General features: G+C 38.5%; 1 protein-coding gene across 1 annotated transcript; it reads right to left on the bottom strand.

Annotated features, from left to right (window-relative positions):
• Positions 1–517: 517 nt before the first annotated feature.
• Positions 518–19,125, bottom strand: SERAC1 (serine active site containing 1; the record flags this gene model as incomplete). The annotated part of the gene is made up of 16 exons (XM_084262418.1): positions 518–654; positions 1,298–1,441; positions 1,931–2,113; positions 2,642–2,739; positions 4,264–4,364; positions 5,156–5,297; positions 7,198–7,348; positions 8,971–9,133; positions 9,864–9,977; positions 11,560–11,688; positions 13,592–13,713; positions 15,741–15,872; positions 16,797–16,886; positions 17,224–17,360; positions 17,664–17,700; positions 19,035–19,125. 16 exons carry the CDS (start codon positions 19,123–19,125, stop codon positions 518–520), a joined length of 1,971 nt encoding a protein of 656 aa, XP_084118544.1.
• Between the last annotated feature and the right edge of the window lie 590 nt (positions 19,126–19,715).

The raw sequence follows: 19,715 nt of genomic DNA, 5'->3' as shown, positions 1-19,715 counted from the left end.
AAAGCTCTGGGGCAGCCACATGCTGCTTCTCCTTTTCCCCACACCAAATAACCACACAAGTTAATTGTTTCTGACCCTCTCTAAAAGGCTTTAGTCCTGGATGCATATTTACCTTAGTGAGGCCACCCACCTCCAGAGCAAGCACTTTTTTCTTTGTTTTTTTACTAAAAAAAGATATCCTGGGTGCTCCCTGTAACCGAGCTGCTGTGCTGCTCCAGGACGGTATCTGTACACTAAGTGAAACCTCTGGCACTGAATCCCCCATCCCCTCCCACAGAAACTGCTGGAGAATTTACACATGTTTTGTTGACAGATCATGGTCCCTCTGACCCAACTCGTTTTCTTTTGGCTTCAGTTTGTGTTTCTTCTGAATATAGTTTAGAAATAAGTTGGAGAGACGTCTTAAGTTGGGGATGCCCTGAAAAGTACTTTTGTAGTTCTGCAGATCTCCCAGTATACGCGAGGAGGAGAACTTACTAGGTTACACCAAAAATCAGCAGTCAAGGATGGCAAAATCTCAGTCTCTGAGTTCTTGGGCTAAAACATCCTGAATGAACTTCAATGTACGTTGGTACAGGAAAGCATCCTTCTTCTTTGGCTTACAGATATTTAGATGATTGACATCCACTGGAATAAGGTCTCCAATTCCTAACTCTAGGAGATGAAAAGGTAAAAGCCAGCTTAAGTTCCTAACATCACCTATGCTGAAAAGCACATCTTGCTCTTGAGAAACTGCTGATGCAACTCCTGTCCTCAGATTAACTGGTTTGTCTCTGTTATTTTTTAATGTGCTAACAACATCATCACACATTGCTGTAGTCAAATAGAGCTATAGATTGCTACAAAACCCACTCTAGTAGACCATTAGGTCAGAGAACTTCTATCTTGATGGGCACTACACAAACGTGTATTTCTCCATACAGACAACTTTGAAGAGTCAAAACTTCATTTGCCAACACTTGACTGACAGCAAAGTCCTGACTAGAGTTTAAGCCTTGCCATGAACAGTGACAGGGTTTAAGCCAGGGCCTACCCTGCTTTTTTCAAGTAGCAAGTGGTACTGGTAGTCAGAAAACTCACACCAAGCAATTGCTGTTCTAAGATATAAGTAGCTGTGTCTGATCTCAGCAGGGTGACTGTTGTTTAAACTCAGCCAAAAGTTTAAACAACCCTCCCTACAACATGACAGATGTATTTTTCTAGGTCTTTCCACCACAGCATTGATAATCCTTCCTCATTATTGATGCTTACATGAACACATACAAAATTAGCTCAATTAAGTGGCTATTTGACTTACGGGCCGATTCCAGGGGTACGACGTGCAGTTTTATCATGCTGCCTATGTGTGTTGGGAGGGTTTCTGCAAAACTCAGCACTGAGAACTTCTTGTCTTTGGCAAAAGACAGGAAGTCATCATTCAGATCCTTGAGGGCAGGTGAATCTGAGAAAGAGCAACATAATTTTTGCAGGATTATTTAAACATCAGATTATATCATTTGTCCAGCAAGACTGCATTCCTAAAGAGATGCTTTGGAGACATTAACACTCCCGTAAAAGGAGTAGCATTTTGTTTGTAATTCCTTTTCCCAGCTATGAGATGGAACCATTGTTTGTTTCAGCATAGCATGGGCTTTGTTTAGAAGAGCCTGAAGTCCAGCACATGTTGAGTTACTACACTGCTAAATGGCCCAAACTGCTCTTTTAGAAACTTGTTCTGACCCCTTTTCCCCCTCACCTCTGCAAATCAAGTGAAACTCTTGCTGGGAATTACTCACAGTAACTCATTACACAACCCAAAACATAAAAAAAAAAATGGAGTTTGTTGGTTTTATCCAGCTTTTTTTTCCTGACAGCACGATAAAAAAAAGCAAAGCACCATGAACAGATTAGCATAGATCCCCACTGTTAAATGGTAGCAAAGTGAGCGTACCCTTGCTGAGTTCTTTAACCTCCACAGATGGAAAGAGAAGATATCTGGCATTTATAGAATATTCAGCCAGCTGGGAACCATGGTGAGGTACGCTATAAAATATGATTCCTCTGGTGTTGTTTACAATTTTATCCATTTCTGGATTCTTGGAAGCATCCACCAGCATCTTTTTGACTAGAAGACCTGGCAACGGAAACTGAATTAATGCAGGGATTTAAAGCACTGTGAAAATAATGATCATGCTACATTATCCATGAAACAACTAACCATAGTCCTGCCTCGGTTGATTAGCCCTTAGTTTGTCAAATATGTAAGATTAAGTTGAAAAAAACCCAAACCAAACTTGAGGAGGCATTAAAATAAAATGTCAATGAACAATGCAAATCCAATTTTGGTTTCCTCTAAGTGTCGCTAATGACATTTGCTACATGCCTGACCATGGGGAAAATTTTGCCTCTGGATTCCCATTTACATGCATTTCAACTCATTGATTTTTGTGTTTTTAAATCAACACAGTAAGAAAACCAACAATAAAAATCCTTTCAAAACACACGTGCTACTGAACAGAATGCATTAAGAAACTATAGGTCTATTTCCCATTTTTAGGTCTTTGCAGATTTTTTAGAAAAGCTGCTCACAATAATTGCATCTCAGCCTGACCGTGGTTAGCAGCTGATTCTGAAACACAAGGGCACATAAATACTTGCTTACCACCCATGCTATGGGATACCCACACCAGAGGTCTGTCTCCAATCCCAGCAGCCCTGAGCTTGTCAAGCAGCTCATTGCTCCTGTAAGCAATAGACTTCCTGCAAAGAAACACCAAGCACAAGCATGATGGAGCACGAGAGGTTAAAAGGCAACGTTCAGAGAGAGAGAATTTTCAGTGCTGCACATTTATGAAGGTCAATTAGGTACATAAAACATTAATTGCTTAATTATTGTTGCTCAATTGAAAAATGCCGACAACTTTGGTAAGGTTGGCTTCACAAGGACAGCAGGAATTGAGCTAAATTCAGTTTCTTGATCTTGCTAGAAAGTTTTATTTTCATTTCACTCCACTCACCCCTCATTTCATTTCGCTTTAGTTCCACAAATCCCTTTATGGGTTTTTAGAGAGTTTCATTTACACCTTGCAATAAAATGATGTTTTCATTTTATGAAAGCATCATCAACACGTAATGAACTTCATCCCCTGAAACAAGAACATACCTGACATCTCACAAAAATTCACTCTGTTAGAAACGCTCAAAATGTGGAGCAATGTACAGGAAAATAATAACTAAATGCTTGATCAACCCATACATTAAAATATCACAGATAATGCTGGTTATAATTTCCAGACAATAATTGCCAAATGCTTTGTACTGGAATAGTATAAAAGTATAATAATCTCCAATTTATAAAGGAAGAGACTGAGCCCTGGGAAGGATAAGTACATGTTAAAAGGTTGAAAATGAATCTGTGGTACAATGAAACCAAAACCAATACCCATTCCCAATCTAAGCTTTAAAGTGCAACATTGCCACTCCTTGCAGCACAACAAGAATTAAACATAGAAGACCTTCTGATAATGGAAACATCTGGGTATTGCGCTGACCACTGTGCAGAATCTAATACACCTGATCTCAATTGGCTCTCAGTGTTCTCTCTAGAAACTGTATTTATAACACACATGTCAAGGACACTCAAATATGTCATTCCAGCTGAGCAACAGGCTTCAGGACAGCTGAGGGACATGAAAATCTGGAACAGCGGATGAGCCCATACACTTGGAGCAAGCATCAGGCTTGTTCCTGCTAGTTAAAGATGTCTTTTTCATCTTCCATCCTTTATTAACCATATCAAATTATAAAATAATCCAGTACTATGCCTGGGTGACCATAAATAGCAGGTAATGTAAATTTCCATCTTGTAAGGAAAAATACGTTATCTCAAAATAAATAAACGTTTAATTCTTTTTCAAATGTTCTCTTTTTATACTTTCTCCACAGGATAAAAGTTCTCTTGTAGAGGTAATGACCTACATGTTTTTTACAGCCACTGTTCTGCCTAATTTCAAACAGGCCTATTAGCAGCCATGCCTGCCTTATTTTTCCCCCTGTTGACATGCCAGAACAGACTGCAAGAATTTAGGAAGTCGCCACAGGTACTTATCCACAAGGCTAAAAAGCACAAGTACAGCATGACTGTACATAATGTTTTTCCAAACTCGATTTTCAAACACAAGAGGAAAAGTTAAATTCAGTGTTTCACACCAGGGGATGCCAAGGATCAGTTTTACAGGTCTCCCTCCTGCCCCCTCTCCAAACTGCAAACACTTCATTTGTTACCTGTGAGCCTCAACAGGGCATTTGGCTTTCCAGTCACTCAAATGGGTGTCATACTCCACAGATATGATTCTAAGGGCAGGACAGTCTGAAGCCAGCCATGTCTAAATTAAAGGAAAATGGAACCAAAAAGAACTTAGAACTGACTTAAACCCCTGCAAGCAACTTATCAGCAATGGAGCAAAGGTGTTACTATGGGGACAATATCACGCAAGACTTCTGCTCTTTATTTAATTCCCAAATACATCTTACACCTAGACTATTACTCTTTTTATTACATGCTGGTGAATTCTTGCCTGTTCCCCAGCCATCAACTAGACAACGGGGAGCTGGATTACCAACTTGTGCATTCCTGGCTCCCTCTCCTGGATGAAACAAGAATTACTAAGATTACCAGCAGGCCTGATCAGTTTAAGGTTTACAGAGAAGTTTGGTGGTTATAGGAACGCGAATTGCTTGAAGCAGTGATTACTTATTTACCAGTAATATTTCAGTAGCAATTTGAAAAAAACCCTGAAATACTCCTACCCTCATGTAAGAAAGCACATTCATTTAAAATGTAATTGCATGTGTATCTTTCTCAGCAATAATATTCCATTAAAAATAATTAAAAAGAGAGAGAACAAGGAAAGCAGCCACTGCCTCCTCTTTCACTAGCACTAGGACGGTAGTGAGACCATTACATTTAGCAGGGATCTGCCTTTGTAAGAACAACCTGTTCAAAATTTCACCTTGTTAATGAAAACGTACCAGGAACAACGTCCTACTTACACAACAGATTAAAACCCATTTGATTCAAAACAGACAGCGGTCAGACTGTAATTCTTGATCCTCTGGACAGCTCTCTTTAATGAGAAATCAGCAGCCACATGTGAAAATGTTACTGTCTTTGTACCTTTGGCCAGCACTGGCTGTAGTCTTCTTCCCCTTCTGAAGTCTTCTTATCCGAACGCCGGTCAATGTCTTGCTGTCGCCAGGTTTTAAATGCTGCTCCCAAAAGTCCATGAACAAAAAGGATGTCTGCTCTGATGGGCTGACTGGTAGAGAAAAAGGAATTTTAAAGAGATATGTGGTACATATTCTTTTAGCAAATTAAATTCACACAGAACTTTTAACCAAAGGATGCTAAAACGTGATTTGTAAGGCTGCTTGTGATTTCTCACCTTACGGACAACAGTTCGTGACATTTCATGATATTTCAAAGAGGATTCTCAGATCAAGACAAAAACCAGAGATCCACCCTGAAGAGAGAGGTATAGAAAGAAACATGCAAAGTACCCACCTGGCAAGTCATGTTTTTCTATAGCGAAAACCACCATTCTCTCCACCTACTGTTAACACAGCTCAGTAGCAATAGCTTTACCAACATAGAATCACAGAATACTTTGGGTTGGAAGGAACTTCAAAGATCATCTAGATCCAACCCCCTGCCATGGGCAGGGACACCCTCACTAGAGCAGGTTGCCCAAAGTCCCATCCAACCTGACCTTAAATGCCTCCAGGGATGGGGCTTCCACAACCTCTCTGGGCAGCCTTTTCCAGGGTCTCGCTACCCTCACAGTAAAGAATTTCTTCCTAACATCTAACCTAAACCTACCCTCTTGCAGCTTAAAGCCATTGCCCTTTGTCCTGTCACTGCACTCCCTGATGAACAGTCCCTCTCCTGCTTTCCTGTGGACCTTGGACACTGCAATTAGGTCACTCGGAGCCTTCTCTTCTCCAGACTGAACAAGCCCAACTCTTGCAGCCTGTCTTCACAGGAGAGGTGCTCCAGCTCTTTGATCATCTTCATGGCTCTCTTCTGGACCTGCTGCAACAGTTCTACACCTTTCCTGGGGACCCCAGAGCTGAACACAGTACTCCAGGTGGGGCCTCACGAGAACAAAGGGGCAGAATCACCTCCTTTGACCTGCTGGCCACGTTCTTGATGCAGCCCAGGACACAGTTGGCCTTCTGAGCCGCTAGCGCACACTGCCAACTCATGTCAAACTTCTCATCAATCAGCACCCCCAAGTCCTTCTCCTCAGGGCTGCTCTCAATCCATTCTCTGCCCAGTCTGTAACTGCCCTTGGGATTGTGCCAACCCACATGCAGGACCTTGCACTTGGCCTTGTTGAACTTCATGCAGTTCACATGGGCCCACCTCTACAGCCTGTCAAGGTCCCTCTGGATGGCATCCCTTCCCTCCAGGGTGTTGACCTCACCACACAGCTTGCTGTCGCTGTCAAGGTGCACTCGATTACCCTGTCCATGTCACCAACAAAGATATTGAACAGTGCTGGTCCCAGCACTGACCCCTGAGGAATGCCACTTGTCACAGACCTCCACGTGGACATAGAGCCATCGATCAAAACTCTCTGAGTGTGACCATCCAGCCAGTTCCTTATCCACCGAGTGCTCCATCTGTTGAAACCATGTCTCTCCAATTTAGAGACAAGGATGTTGTGCTGGACAGCGTCAATCTGACAAACACTGATGACCCGGGGAATAGTTCTTACCAAGTGACATACCACGTTGGAGACTGCTTCTGTCCCAGATGCACAATCACTACTGAAAGAAGCTGAAGCTGTAAATTTACCATGTCTCAGGCCAGTATGTGCTGCTGCCAGGGGAATCACTACAGGGCACTCTACCCCAAGAGAGCCAGCGCAAGGGTTAAGTGGTTCCAACACACACACAGCAGTCACTCATCACCTCAGGGCTGGTGTTTTTCGTGCAACCCACTAATACTCCTTTCATGGCTGTGGACTGCCCCAAGCACTTCCACTGTTCTATTTAAGAATCTAAATTCAGACCCCTCAAGGCACCAAAGAACAGGAGGAGCAGGTGACATGAGTACAGCAGCACTCTGATCCCAACTCCTCCAAAGTTCTGTATCTGAATCATGTAACAAGTAACTCAGAAGTACATCATGTACAGTATCTCCTTCGGCTTTACCTGCTACGATATTGTGGGTGTAAGATGTAGACACCATCTGGATACTTCTCTTGCACTGTGTCCCTGTCTAGATTAGCCAAAGCTCTGGATGCATGAGAGGACTGAATGACGTGTGGGGATTTCATTACTTCAGCAAGTACAGAAACCCAACCTACATTGGAAAAAATAAAGCAGCAGGTTAACTAATTAGAAATATCACCCAAACAAAAGAATTCAGACACATTTGTCCTTCAAGGTATACATGTGAAAATAGACCTTAAAACTTCAGAACAGTAACATCAAAGCAAATGATTTCAATCCACTCTTTTTCCCACAGAAAAGGCAATGCTAGGTAAGTGGAACCTCTAAAATTCAAAATTCCAGAGTGACTCATGAGGAGGCAATGTATTTATGATCAGAACTACTCCTCCTCAGAAGAATATCAGTGTATCAGGGCAGCTGTCAGAAAGCAAACAGATCTTCAGTCTCTTTTTGCAGGTCAGACACAAGAAAGAAAGAAAGAAAGAAAACAAATGTCCCAGAGATAAAATGAAGTTTAAAGCATAAAAAGACTTAGAAAAAAACCCACAGAAGGAACGGCAGGTGAAAAAAAATTATGTTTGGTGTGAGAGTACACCATTTCTGATTTTAAAATCTATTGTGTGAAAAGCTGTTTAAGGAATTAAAATGTCCCTGCTAGTGGAGTATTTACAGCTAAGAAACATAAGAGAATTAATGAAGGGAACCTTCAAATACAGCCCTTCATAAAATTTTAACTCATAGCTACCTTAAAAAAAAAGGCAGACGCTTTATAATAACTTGCCTAATATAAAATACAGTTTCTTGGACATGGATGGGGATGTTCACGGAGTACTAAGAAATGCAGAGGAATATCATCTATACACACACATATAATTCTTTAAAATACTGATAAATCTTATTGCTGCTAGCAAGAGTGGTCTGTAAATCACAACTGTATTAAAAGTTAAGTTCATAAATAAAACCTGGGAAGACTGTGAAGAGAGATTTACAAATGGAGACCAATTTGAAAAAGACCAAGCAATTTAGTTGATGAGCAGTTTCAAAATTGTGCACAATGCATTGCTACTGGTACAGCCAGAAACTTGCTAATTCAAGACAGTTTGTTCACTGTGGAATTAGGAAAATAATTAACATGTGAATTTTGTTTAAATGCAAGTTTCTTTGAGATCTGCCTTTTTTTTTTTTAAGAATTATGTATTTAAGTGACATTTCTAAGCAGAATAGATGTTGACCACTGTCCAAGTTCTCCTTAAGAATACTACCTAAAACCTTTGTTTCCAGTTCCCAAAATACAATGAGAGAGTGCCCAGCTGGCCTGATTAAAACTGGCAAGGTCTCTGGTGGTTTTGTATTTCTCTTAAATGAGCCAAGCTGAAGGGTCAAAAGTAGTATTCAGATACTTTCTGCCCCCAGACACCACATCACAGCTACTACACAGGGCATCATTCACATCAGTAAGGCAAACCAAATATCAACCAAGTCCAAACTGATCAGATGTTCACCTCCCCTCAGACTCAGAACACATCTGTAGAACTGACATGCGCTGACTAGACAGCACACAGGAGTTCTTAATCAATACTGTTTAAACTGTCTTTTCTGTATAAAAAAAACCCAATCACCACCACCTCCCCCCCCCAATACAAAACCCACATGGCTGCCATGGTCTGTTGCATTTTACAGAAGCACTGAATCCTCTGAAAATTTTAGCAGAGAAATCTGACACTGAGACTCTTGCACTGGCTTTCCTTTTACCTGCACGTACTATGGATGAATGAAGACGTTCATCCAAAGCCATATTTCCAATAATACGAATGATGTTCCTTTGTATTTTTGCTGAATCTTTACGTAGCTGGTATATCCTCTGTAGTAGCTGAAGGCCTCCTTTAGCTTCAATTTTATCACAGTGAGATGAAACCTAGCATTATAGAATAGGTACAGTAAGTAGATGTTCTGTAAAAGGTTCCTTGAGATGCTGTTAATTCACCAATTAGGGAATTTTAAAGAGCTAATATGATGTGGAACCCTTATCACATAGCAATTCTTATCAATCTAGAATTTATTATGCCATAGATAAGGAGGAAGTAAATATTTCAATATGTTAAACACATTATTTCTATGTATTTACAGCCTGAAAGATGCTGTTTACCATCACTCTAGTCTCCCCCATTTTGAGAAGAGATTGCTCTCCACTTGAAACAATCAAATTTCAACTCGAGCTCTGAGCCTGCACAGGACAACTGCCTGCATGTGTTAAAGCACTAACTCAACCAGAGCTACTTGTCTTCCTGTTCACCACCTAAAATGCAATCATTACTATCCCTTCTCTCTGAAATACAAAGGTATTTCCACTTTCCAACCAGTACTGCTATCACTGATCCTAAGGACAACAAGAGATTCTACTCCAAGCAGATGAATATGCACCAATCAGCATATTCAGGCAGTGACTCCTGAAGGTTGGACCTTTTTGAACAGACAAGGTTAGCATTTCCTTCTGGCTTCTGACCAGTCCAGTTGCCTGAACATCCTTACAGAGGGGTGAGGGGTAGGAAACGAGGAAATGGCAACTCCTTCCCAATATACAAGCAGCATTAGAAGGGAATGTTTATAAATGTAGCTTTTCAGTTACAGTTTAAAGGGCAAATTACCTTAGAATGCTGCACTAAAGCTTGCAAGCAAAAGAGTTCCACTGTCTCTGAAGGGATTTTACTCAGTGTTTCACAATATGGAAGTCCATTTCCTCCAAAACACCATAAGCCTCCCTGAAATGAGAATCAGTAAAAATTAAACCACATTCCAAATGGCTATATAAAATAAACATTTCTAAACTAAAACATTAAGTGTGCAATGATCTACAGAAAGTGCTATGAAGAGTGCACAGCATGTGTGCATTTTTCAAAATGTACAAATTACATAACAGTAGATCATAAAAACATGTACTGTTTTTAACTGGAAATATTAAACATACAATAAAAGGGAGAAAAGTAAGATTTTCATTTTGTTAATGAATGTCTTGGTTTAAGATTGCTGAAGAAAAAAAAAGCAAGAATCAAACTGCATCTACATTTCCATAGTTTCAAAAAAAAAAAAAAAAAAAAGAGGAGGAAAAAAGGGTCTTCAACACTTAGCATAGTCCCTGAATCCCTGAAGACCAGTCTGTCTCAACCATGCAGTAAGAAAACCAGCATAATGTTAATAAAGAGCTGTTTTGCAGAACAGTTTGATTACCAAAATGCTTCCAAGTGTGGTGTCTTGCCAAAGCTCTCTTTGTAAAGCAAGAGCTCTGGCTGGGAAAACAATAAGGAGTCATCACATAAAAATATTACACATAATTGTATCATATGAAATAAAGAGTTATTGAACTCTGAAATCTCTAAATAAAGCCTGTCAAGGCATCATTAATAAAATATGACAGTAATTATTACTATTGTAACTTAGTAAAAAGTAATAATCACTGGTTTAAAAAAAATAATAACTTAAACCCAAAACCAAACCACGAGAGACAGTGGATGACACTGGCATTACAATTACTCTTTTTAAGCAATAACACCACTTTAGATGACATTCCTGAAGCCACTTAGGAAGCTGTTGTACAGACAGAGCTGAAGAATTCCTAAGTTCCAAGTCCAAACAGACCACAGCATTATTCCAATCCTGGTTTTGGCAACATTTATCTATTCCAGGGAGGTATTTCCATGTGGTGTAACAGAGGTTAAGGTGTTCTAACAACTTACAGGTTTGCTAGTAAAACTTCAGGGGTTGAATCATCTTGCCAGTAAAAGGACACTCAAACTGGTAAGATGAAATGTGAGCTCCGCAAGGGGAAAGAAATGTCTGGACGAAATGTTGAAACATGCACTTTAGGGAAAGGCTTGTTGTCAGTAAAGGTAAAGAAGCTTTCAAACACACAGATGGTAACATAGAATCACAGACTCCTTTATGCTGGAATCAACAAGTCCAACCGTTAATGTAGCACTGCCAAGTCCACCACTGAACCAATGTACCTCAGCACCACATCTCTACGTGTTTTAAATACCTCCAGAGATCGTGAGTCAACCTCTCCCCGGGCAGCCTGTGCCAGTGACTGACAACCCTCTTTAGTGACAAATTTTTTCTTAATATCCAATGTAAACTTCCTCTGGAGCAATTTGAAGCCATTTCCTCTTGTCCTATTCCCTGTTACTTGGGAAAAAAACCTCAACCCCACAAGAAATATTACTTTTGTCACAAAGTCTCTGCATTTCTCTTTCTCTTATAATGCTCAAAAATGTAGAAACAGGTTTGTACCCAAGTTCTACAGGAACAAAGAACCCAAATAGCTCTGCTCTGCAGGTGGGAACTCACCCTTTGTGCCGCGAGAGTCTGACTACTTTCACGTAAAGCCAGAGATGTGAAGTACTGGACACATGGATCAAGGCCAGTCTGAGGTAAAGATACTAACAACAAGCGAAGTTCATCTTCTATGGGACAGTCCTGTGAGAAGTAAGCACAAACAGCTTTTAGTTCTCTTCACAGCATGAAGCAAAAGCAAAAAGAAAATAAAGATCTGAAATAATGGGATCAGACATACTAATAAGACTGTGGACTTGACTGCTCTGCAAATGCCATTTAACAGTTACAACTATAAAGATTTGGAGATTAACAACTCTAAAACCAGGAATTGAGTGATGAAAAGTAAGCTTTAAACTTCATACTTTGGGGGCCTTATTCTAATAGGTCCAGAAGGACAAAAGAAGAAACTGTTCCTCTTAGTACAAGGAGCTTAAAAGTACACCCTTAACTACAGGGTAATTTTGGTGCTGCTCTGTTAACATTAACACAGAAACTGCTATTGAAAAACAGAGACAATGCTTATTTTGATCTTTAATCTTCAACATTTTAATATAAATGTTTAATATTTATTAGTTTAATAATTACTTAACAATAATCCAGAGTAGGTGACAGGAAAATGGATTCAACAAAGTAATTTTATTTGCCCACAGCCATGAAATTTGCAGTTATTCTAATCCTTCCTACATATCTGATATGTAGAGCAACACTTCTTGTCACAATGATTTCCTTCAACTTCCTAAGCAGCAGATTGGTAGCTCTTAAGCTTCAACGTTTATTTTTAAGTGATGTAAAAATAAACACAACCATATAGTAGTATACTTTAGCACTTCAGGACTGATGGGTACAAATCCACCATCATGTAATGTTACAAAGGTAAGAAACCAAGAAGTGAGAATATCACCACCAAAGAAAGCTGTTTTTCAGCATTTTGTTGGTTAGGAGACATAGGTATTCTCTGACAGGGCCTTTTGCCAGCATTTACTCTTATCAGCATTACAAAAGACCTCATATTATGTTTCATGTGCCAATTCTATTTAAGATGATATGATCACATGATCGCTCAAACCACCCCATACATACACACACACTTACTAATTAACTTAAAAACAAAACAAGGTCAAATCTATCCAATATAGAGTTGTTGGAACCCAACAGCTGGCAATAAAGAGGCAGGCCTACAGCAGGCCTAGGTATAAAGAAAACAAGGCTGGTAGATCTTACTGTAAGTAAAGAGGATGGGGAAGAGGCAGATCTCCACCACACAGTCTCTGGAAGCATTTGGGAATTTAAGACAGATTACTTAAAGCTGATTAATTCTCAGTTACTGTATCGCAGTGCAATGTATTTCAGCAGCTAAAAAGCTATTTACTAAATTTTCTGTTGGAAAACTATTAAATTAAATCTAACAAGTACCATGATAACTGAAGTTAGTTAATAATAACAGTACAGCTCAACTCCAAACACTTTCTACAACTTCTAAATTCACACATAAGTAGATTAAGATATCAAAAGGAGAAGACAGCAGTACTTTTGGTGAAAGACAGTGGGTATTTCTACATTAGTGATTCAACGTGCCACAGGAATTTTTCCAGGCAGCAAATCTGCCCTGCACCTGCACTTGGGAGTCACATGGTACACATGAAATTGTTTCCCTACTCATGTAATTCACATTAAAGGTGCATCCAGAGCACTACCTAGAGCACCACACTAGCAGCGAAGATGTAAAGGCTTCCAAGAATGGTCTCTATGCAATGGATTCTGTCAGTATTAACATGGCAATCTAGGATGCCTTAATATGTGTGATGTCAGACATACAGTCCAAAACCAGTAACTGATAGCCACCAATCCTTATCGCTTTCCATTATGACATTCACTAATGCAGACATACCCCAGAGGTATATCACTATATTATAGCTTTGTATTCTGATCTTAATTTTACCACCGATTACTTTAGAAGTCCTTTAGTAGGGTTACCAACAACAAAAGCACTAAAAAACAAATAACCAAGCAAAAATCAATTAATACCTACTTTTCACTTACTTACATTCTTTATTTTTGGCAGTGGTGGGGGAGGCAGGAAAAAGCGAAGGTCAACATCTTTGGATCGAGCCAAACCTATGGCAGTCCTCTGATCACAGGCCTGGGCAACTGTACCATACTGATAATCTGCAGTACAAGAACTTCAGTGTTAGGGTTAAAACTAACCTGAAATACTTAATTCGGCTTTAAACGTAGTTTCTGATCTACTTTGTTAACATAGTTGAAAACAGAACCACCTCTGCAATCTACTTAACTAAGTGCTTATATTTTGTAATCACAAATTCCAGGAGACAAACACTGCAGAGGTTAGGCTGGCCTTACACTAAACTGCAATACACCTGGCTGCTGATTGCTCACAGTTTGGTAAAGGTCCTCAGATAAAAGCTGCACACAAGCAAAAGCCAACGCTCAGTATTGCCACTATGAAAGCAGCACAAGGACTACAAATCCAGGCTTAATTCCCTGGGCTCAAAAATTTTAAAGGCACAGGCATAGGCATATACCTTTTTTTTTTTTTTTTGGCATACAGTATTAAAACCCATAGTTCTAAATCCAAACACTGCCAAGACAGGCACCTAATTTCCCATGACACAAAAGCTACGTTTCAATAAAACTGTTAGAGTTGCAAAATCAGGTGATGTCGGAAAAGGCAAGCTGGCTAGCGCCAGAGTAGGGTTTAAGTAGCTCCACCTTAGTGAAGATACAAGAGAGACTTTCAGTTTCCCTCCTGTAGGGAAACCAGAATTAAACAGTAAATAGGATTCCTTCCCCAAACACTTCATAGTTGGAGAAACTGAAAATTACATACTGAAATTAAGTAGCAAAATGAGGGAAAAGAAAATGTAATCCTAAATTGGATCAGTACTTGTTCTATAAAAATCAGATTCTATCCTAGTTACTCTTATACAATTCTAGGACAAAACTGACAAGCCTAAAATATCTAGAAAGTGTATCTAAAATACACTTTTCACGAACAGTCACAGATTGACCATATTTTTTGTTTGTTGCAGACCACTTACAGCTGCAAACTGAAGTCACTGAAGCTGTGCTTTGGATAAGCTAACTACTGCATTTACAACAGCAGCTATGCTGAACAATTCAGTGCTAGCTATGAAAAATTAACTCATATTTCCAGTCTAATCTTTCTTGAACTCAGGTTTCCACCTATTTCCCTCATGAGGTAGTTGGGAATAACCAGTGTTTGCAAAAGATCCAAATACTACAGAAACAAGCACTACAGAGAAAAGGAGATAACAAAAAGCAGTTAGATTCCCTAGTACTGGCCATCTTGTGCACTGAGATCACCTGCTAACAGCTAGGACTCTCCTATGAAGGCAAGACAGCTACACTAAATGAGAACTTATGTCTTCAGTTTTGCTACTGAAAATGTTTTCAAACAGCTTTCTGATGCTTGGGGCAATTTATTAAAATTTTAAAGGCAATCTGAAAGAAGATAAATCCTATGGTGAGAAATTGCACTGGAAGAGTGAAAAGTCCTCAAAACTAACTGGACTACTAAAATAGCAAGAGTCAATATTAAAATGTTGCCTAGTTTATAAGGACTAGTGAGGCAGAGGTAAGAAGGGCACACATATACAACCCCTCTCTCTCCCTTTACTTGGGGTTTCAAGGATATTCACTGCTAGAGCAACAGGGAGGACTTATTACTACTAAATAATAACCAGGATGTAAAATGGTTTACAAATAAAGCTTGCACACACAAATCCTCTACCTCTAGTTTGTCATTACCACCTATTAGCTCCTAACCAATTTTTAGTAACTGAACCATGGCCTTAAACCCACTCCCCTTCAGAGGCTTATAAAAATCACTGCCAGAACTAGCACCCTTGTAGGCAGCCTGAAAACAACAGCTAAGGAACTAATGAACTGTTCTCCCACACCACAGCAGTGGCTGCGATTCTCTGGTGAGGACACAGAGGGGCCCACACTGCAGTGACATGCTCTGGAATAGGCCAGTGGGAAAGAAGAATTGCTTGAAATGTAAATAAACCCTCTAAAATTTCAGACTATTTTCAGCCCTTATTTACACTACTTGCAACTACGACTTTTTTCATGTTGGTAGCAGACTTGCATCAACTAACTGAGCCTTTGTTGCATTTCTGGGATGAATTAGGCATTATTAGGATAGTTACCATGCCAATGACTGTTGTTTGCCAGGTCTTGTACAGCCTGCAGTCGGATTTCTCTGTCTTCTGACTGACTTCTCTTTAAGAGGAGCCATAAGGCACATTCATGATCTTCTCCATCAAATGTGCTGAATTGTTCTTTTACCAGGAAACAGATAAAAATTATTATTATTATTATGAGTATTTTAACGGTCACATTTCTATTTGTAGAGTAAAAAGAGTCTTTCTCTCTTAATATTTGAATATTAGTCCTTAATAGCAATTCAGGGTGTAACGGTTTACTATTAAATTAGTACAATAAACAGTGACAGTATGGCATTAGTAAATGCTGATCTTTAAATTAATAGGATGGTTTTGATTCACTTTAGTGGCACCAAGTTGAAAGTTCATATATATGTTACACATACGTACCCTGGCTGGCACTTACCAACCAGAATTGCCAGCTTCCAGCAGGAGCTGGGAAAGATTAGCAACTCTGGAGGCTCTGACCTTCAACAATTAATTTCATAGCACCACAGTGAAGGTACATATTGTTGTAACCATTACACAGATCGTTAAATGAGAAAGATTGTATGACTCAGGAGCAGTTTCTTGTATGAATTGAAATTCTTACTGTAAATGACTTCAAAAAGCAGCAACACACTGTTACAAAGAGACTGTGCTGCTTTCAGTTAATGTTGACAACCGATGAAAGCATAACATACTTTTATCTAAAATTAAATTTTGAGAGTAATTCATCCCCCAAACACCTTTTGTATACAAAACTAGGACCAAATATTAACCTGGTACCTTAAGCTCCAATTCTCTTTTGAAACAGCAGGGAAAAAAAACCCTCAAATCTCCTCTTAGCCATCACTTTCATTCACTTTAAGGAATGGTTTTAATGCAGAGAAAAGATAATAATCTATACTAACACAGAAAATTATAGTATTATTGCCAATGTTTCCAACACTAAATAACATGTTAAGCTTGTAAGAAAAATTATTTAACCTTCTAAAAGGCTTTATGTTTTACTATTAAAAAAACAATAATCAGAGATAAAGCCACGCTTTCAATACCTACCATTAAAAGGTCTCCGGAAAATTTTAGCCTCTGTTTCTAGGATTTTTCTCACTGCTTTATGGATTTCTTTTCTGGCTTGGTAGGTGATCCCTACGAGAGTATTTTTAGATTATTGGAAGTCTGAAAGACAGTTCTATTAGATTATTTTTCATATATACATATATATGAGAAACATATCTATACAAGCACATATGTACATATGGACATATATATAGAGAGAATTATCTCATATAGAGAAAACTGTATGTACAGAACTATCTTAAAAAAACCAACCACCAGCTTAAAATAAATTTGCTGACATTGTAAGGAATAACATTTTTGTAACAGATCTCAGAAGATACACCTTTCCTCACATAGGAGTGACTTCCAGAAACATTGTATTCTCTTAAAATTCTACTTTCAGAATCCAAACAGTTGTGCTTCTTACCTTGGTATTCACTTGGATTTAGAGAAGTTGTACGTATATATACATAGGACTTGAGTTTTTCTTGATGTATAGCTTGAGTATCAAGTTGCAGTAACTTCTTTAAGGACAGGATTTCATATGTAATGAACACAAAACCTCTTTAAAGAAAAGAAAACTGAATATGAATATTAATTTTTAAATTACTATGGCAAAAAATGCATTAACTATCATTTTGGTATAAATACTCCTGATTTTACCAAATAAATGATAATCTGCAGATTATGTTAATGCAGCAAAGTAAAGAAAAAGACTCTAAAGTACTTAAATAGCTACCAGAAAACACGCTTCAAAACTACATCTGCCATATCTAAAAGTCCCCTGATGTTGTCACATTTTCTGAGATATGTGAATTGAAGTTTTAACTGTATACATAGATTACATATGTGTCAGATACAACTTACCCTAGTATAAGTGATCCAGTTATCTTTGCAATTTTTCCTTGAAATAATGAGAAATTCATGTCAGAGTTGTGTGCATCACCTCAATATAAACATAGCTAGTATTTGATTACGATAAGGTAATAATTTCAGTCATTAAGAGTAAGCTTTTAAATTTTTTTTCTATTGCTCACTGTTTTTCAGGAAATCATTACCTAAATTTACAGGGTAAACATTACATGCTTCAAATTTCCTGCTCCCCTATGCAAGATGCTAAAACACGTATCCTGCCCGTGCTATTTACTTCCAGTATTGCTGCCTGTCAATCACATTCATTGCTCAGACACAGGAATCAACAGTAAGCTGTCTCTGCCAGCATCACTAGCATTCATTTGGAACTCCAGATTATTTTAAGGAGTTAACTTTTTCTTACTTGGTGTGGATATTACTTCAGTGTATATGAATACATACAGGAGTATGTATGTTCTTTGAAAAATCCTGCAGAAATTCCCTCAGAAAAATGTTTTTTAAATTATTCCAATGAAACTAATTTATAAAGCAAATAGCTGAATAAACACACACCACTTGAAACAATTTTTGAACTATTTTTTCTGGACAAAACTCAGCAAATTATCTGGATGTAATGATCTCAAAACAGACAAATTCTTCCTATTCTCAGTAGCAGCAAATCTAATGGAACACATCTCACCTATCACAAATAATTTCCTTTCCTCAGCATGAATTGGGAGATTTGCCCCACAACCACCACCACCAGGTTCTGTCTTTGTGAGACTGTAAGAATGTTGGCATGCAGACAAGAGGCAGCTACATATTCAAGAAGTAACTGGCAGAGAAGGTTGAAAAGAAAAAAAATGCAAAAAAAAAAAATCTGTAGAGCAGAAATGAAACTATCCTATCTTTTAATGCTCAAAAACAAACTTCAACGTTGTAAGAACTGTCATTTTACACAGAAGGCACCAAAGAAAGCAGAGATTAAGGAAGACTGCAGAACTAGTGTCAGTAAATAAAGAGGAAGAAACAACAGAAACAAAATTCATTCACAATTCATGAATATAATTGTCTCATGGCTCTACAAGTTAAAAAAAATCCAGATACAAACCAGAATTTAAGATAGTTTAATAAGATTGCATCTACAGAGACACACACCCCTCCTCTCATGTTCTAATCCCAGATAATCTGCTGTTGTCATTTTGCATATAAGTAAGCAAAGCAAGGTCAGCAGCAGACATCTATTTGAGGCAAATAAAAGCTTTTGATCAGAAAGCATCCAGGGATTTAGACTGCTTGCATTATTTAATTACATATGGTTTAACACCGACACAGACTTTTCCTTTTTATTAACACCTCAATTAATACACATGGAACTGTACTTACTCATGTCATTCCATGGTAGATGTGTTTTTGTGGCTGGACCAGAAGTTCCTATTTGTCTGTAGCAATATATACAGTAGGCAGCCACTGACATTCTGTATCTGAAAGAACAAAAAAGATTTATTTGAGACTTGCAGCAGAAAACCTGTAGCAGAGTTTTTCCTGTCTTTTCACAGCAAAGGTATTGATTTACAACAGAGGTCACAATAAACCATATTTATATCCTTTCGCTTCATATAAAATGCTCTAATTAAAAAAGCCTATAAACTTTTCCATTTAATAGGCTGCATTTCAATTACAAGAAAAACGAAAGCAGTTTTTCAAACAATTATGGATTGCCATTGATTTAATGAATATGCATCTCCAATTAACTTCTCTGCTTCTAAGTCTCCTTTCCTTTGTCTTAGTAGCTCTCCCTCAAATGCCAGATATGGTCGTATCTCCAACAAGATATCACTCAGTGTGACACGGGCTTTAGCACAGATCAGCAACCAAATGCTTTTAAAGTTCATCAGACTATTGCTTCAAGAATGTGAAAGCTCTGCAGTTAATAAAGAGAAGTACTGACTCTAAAATGTTTTAACTCTGTGGGTTTGTGAAACTCACAGGGCATGCTTACTGCTAAAAAACAGAGGATGCATCTCATTCTAGAACAATTCTTACACATGCAAAAGAATGAAAAAC

Source organism: Gallinula chloropus (assembly GCF_964237585.1).
Source record: "Gallinula chloropus genome assembly, chromosome: 3".
NCBI lineage: Eukaryota > Metazoa > Chordata > Aves > Gruiformes > Rallidae > Gallinula > Gallinula chloropus.
The sequence above is the reverse complement of the archived record's forward strand: the minus strand, read 5'-3'. Positions and strand labels throughout refer to the sequence as shown.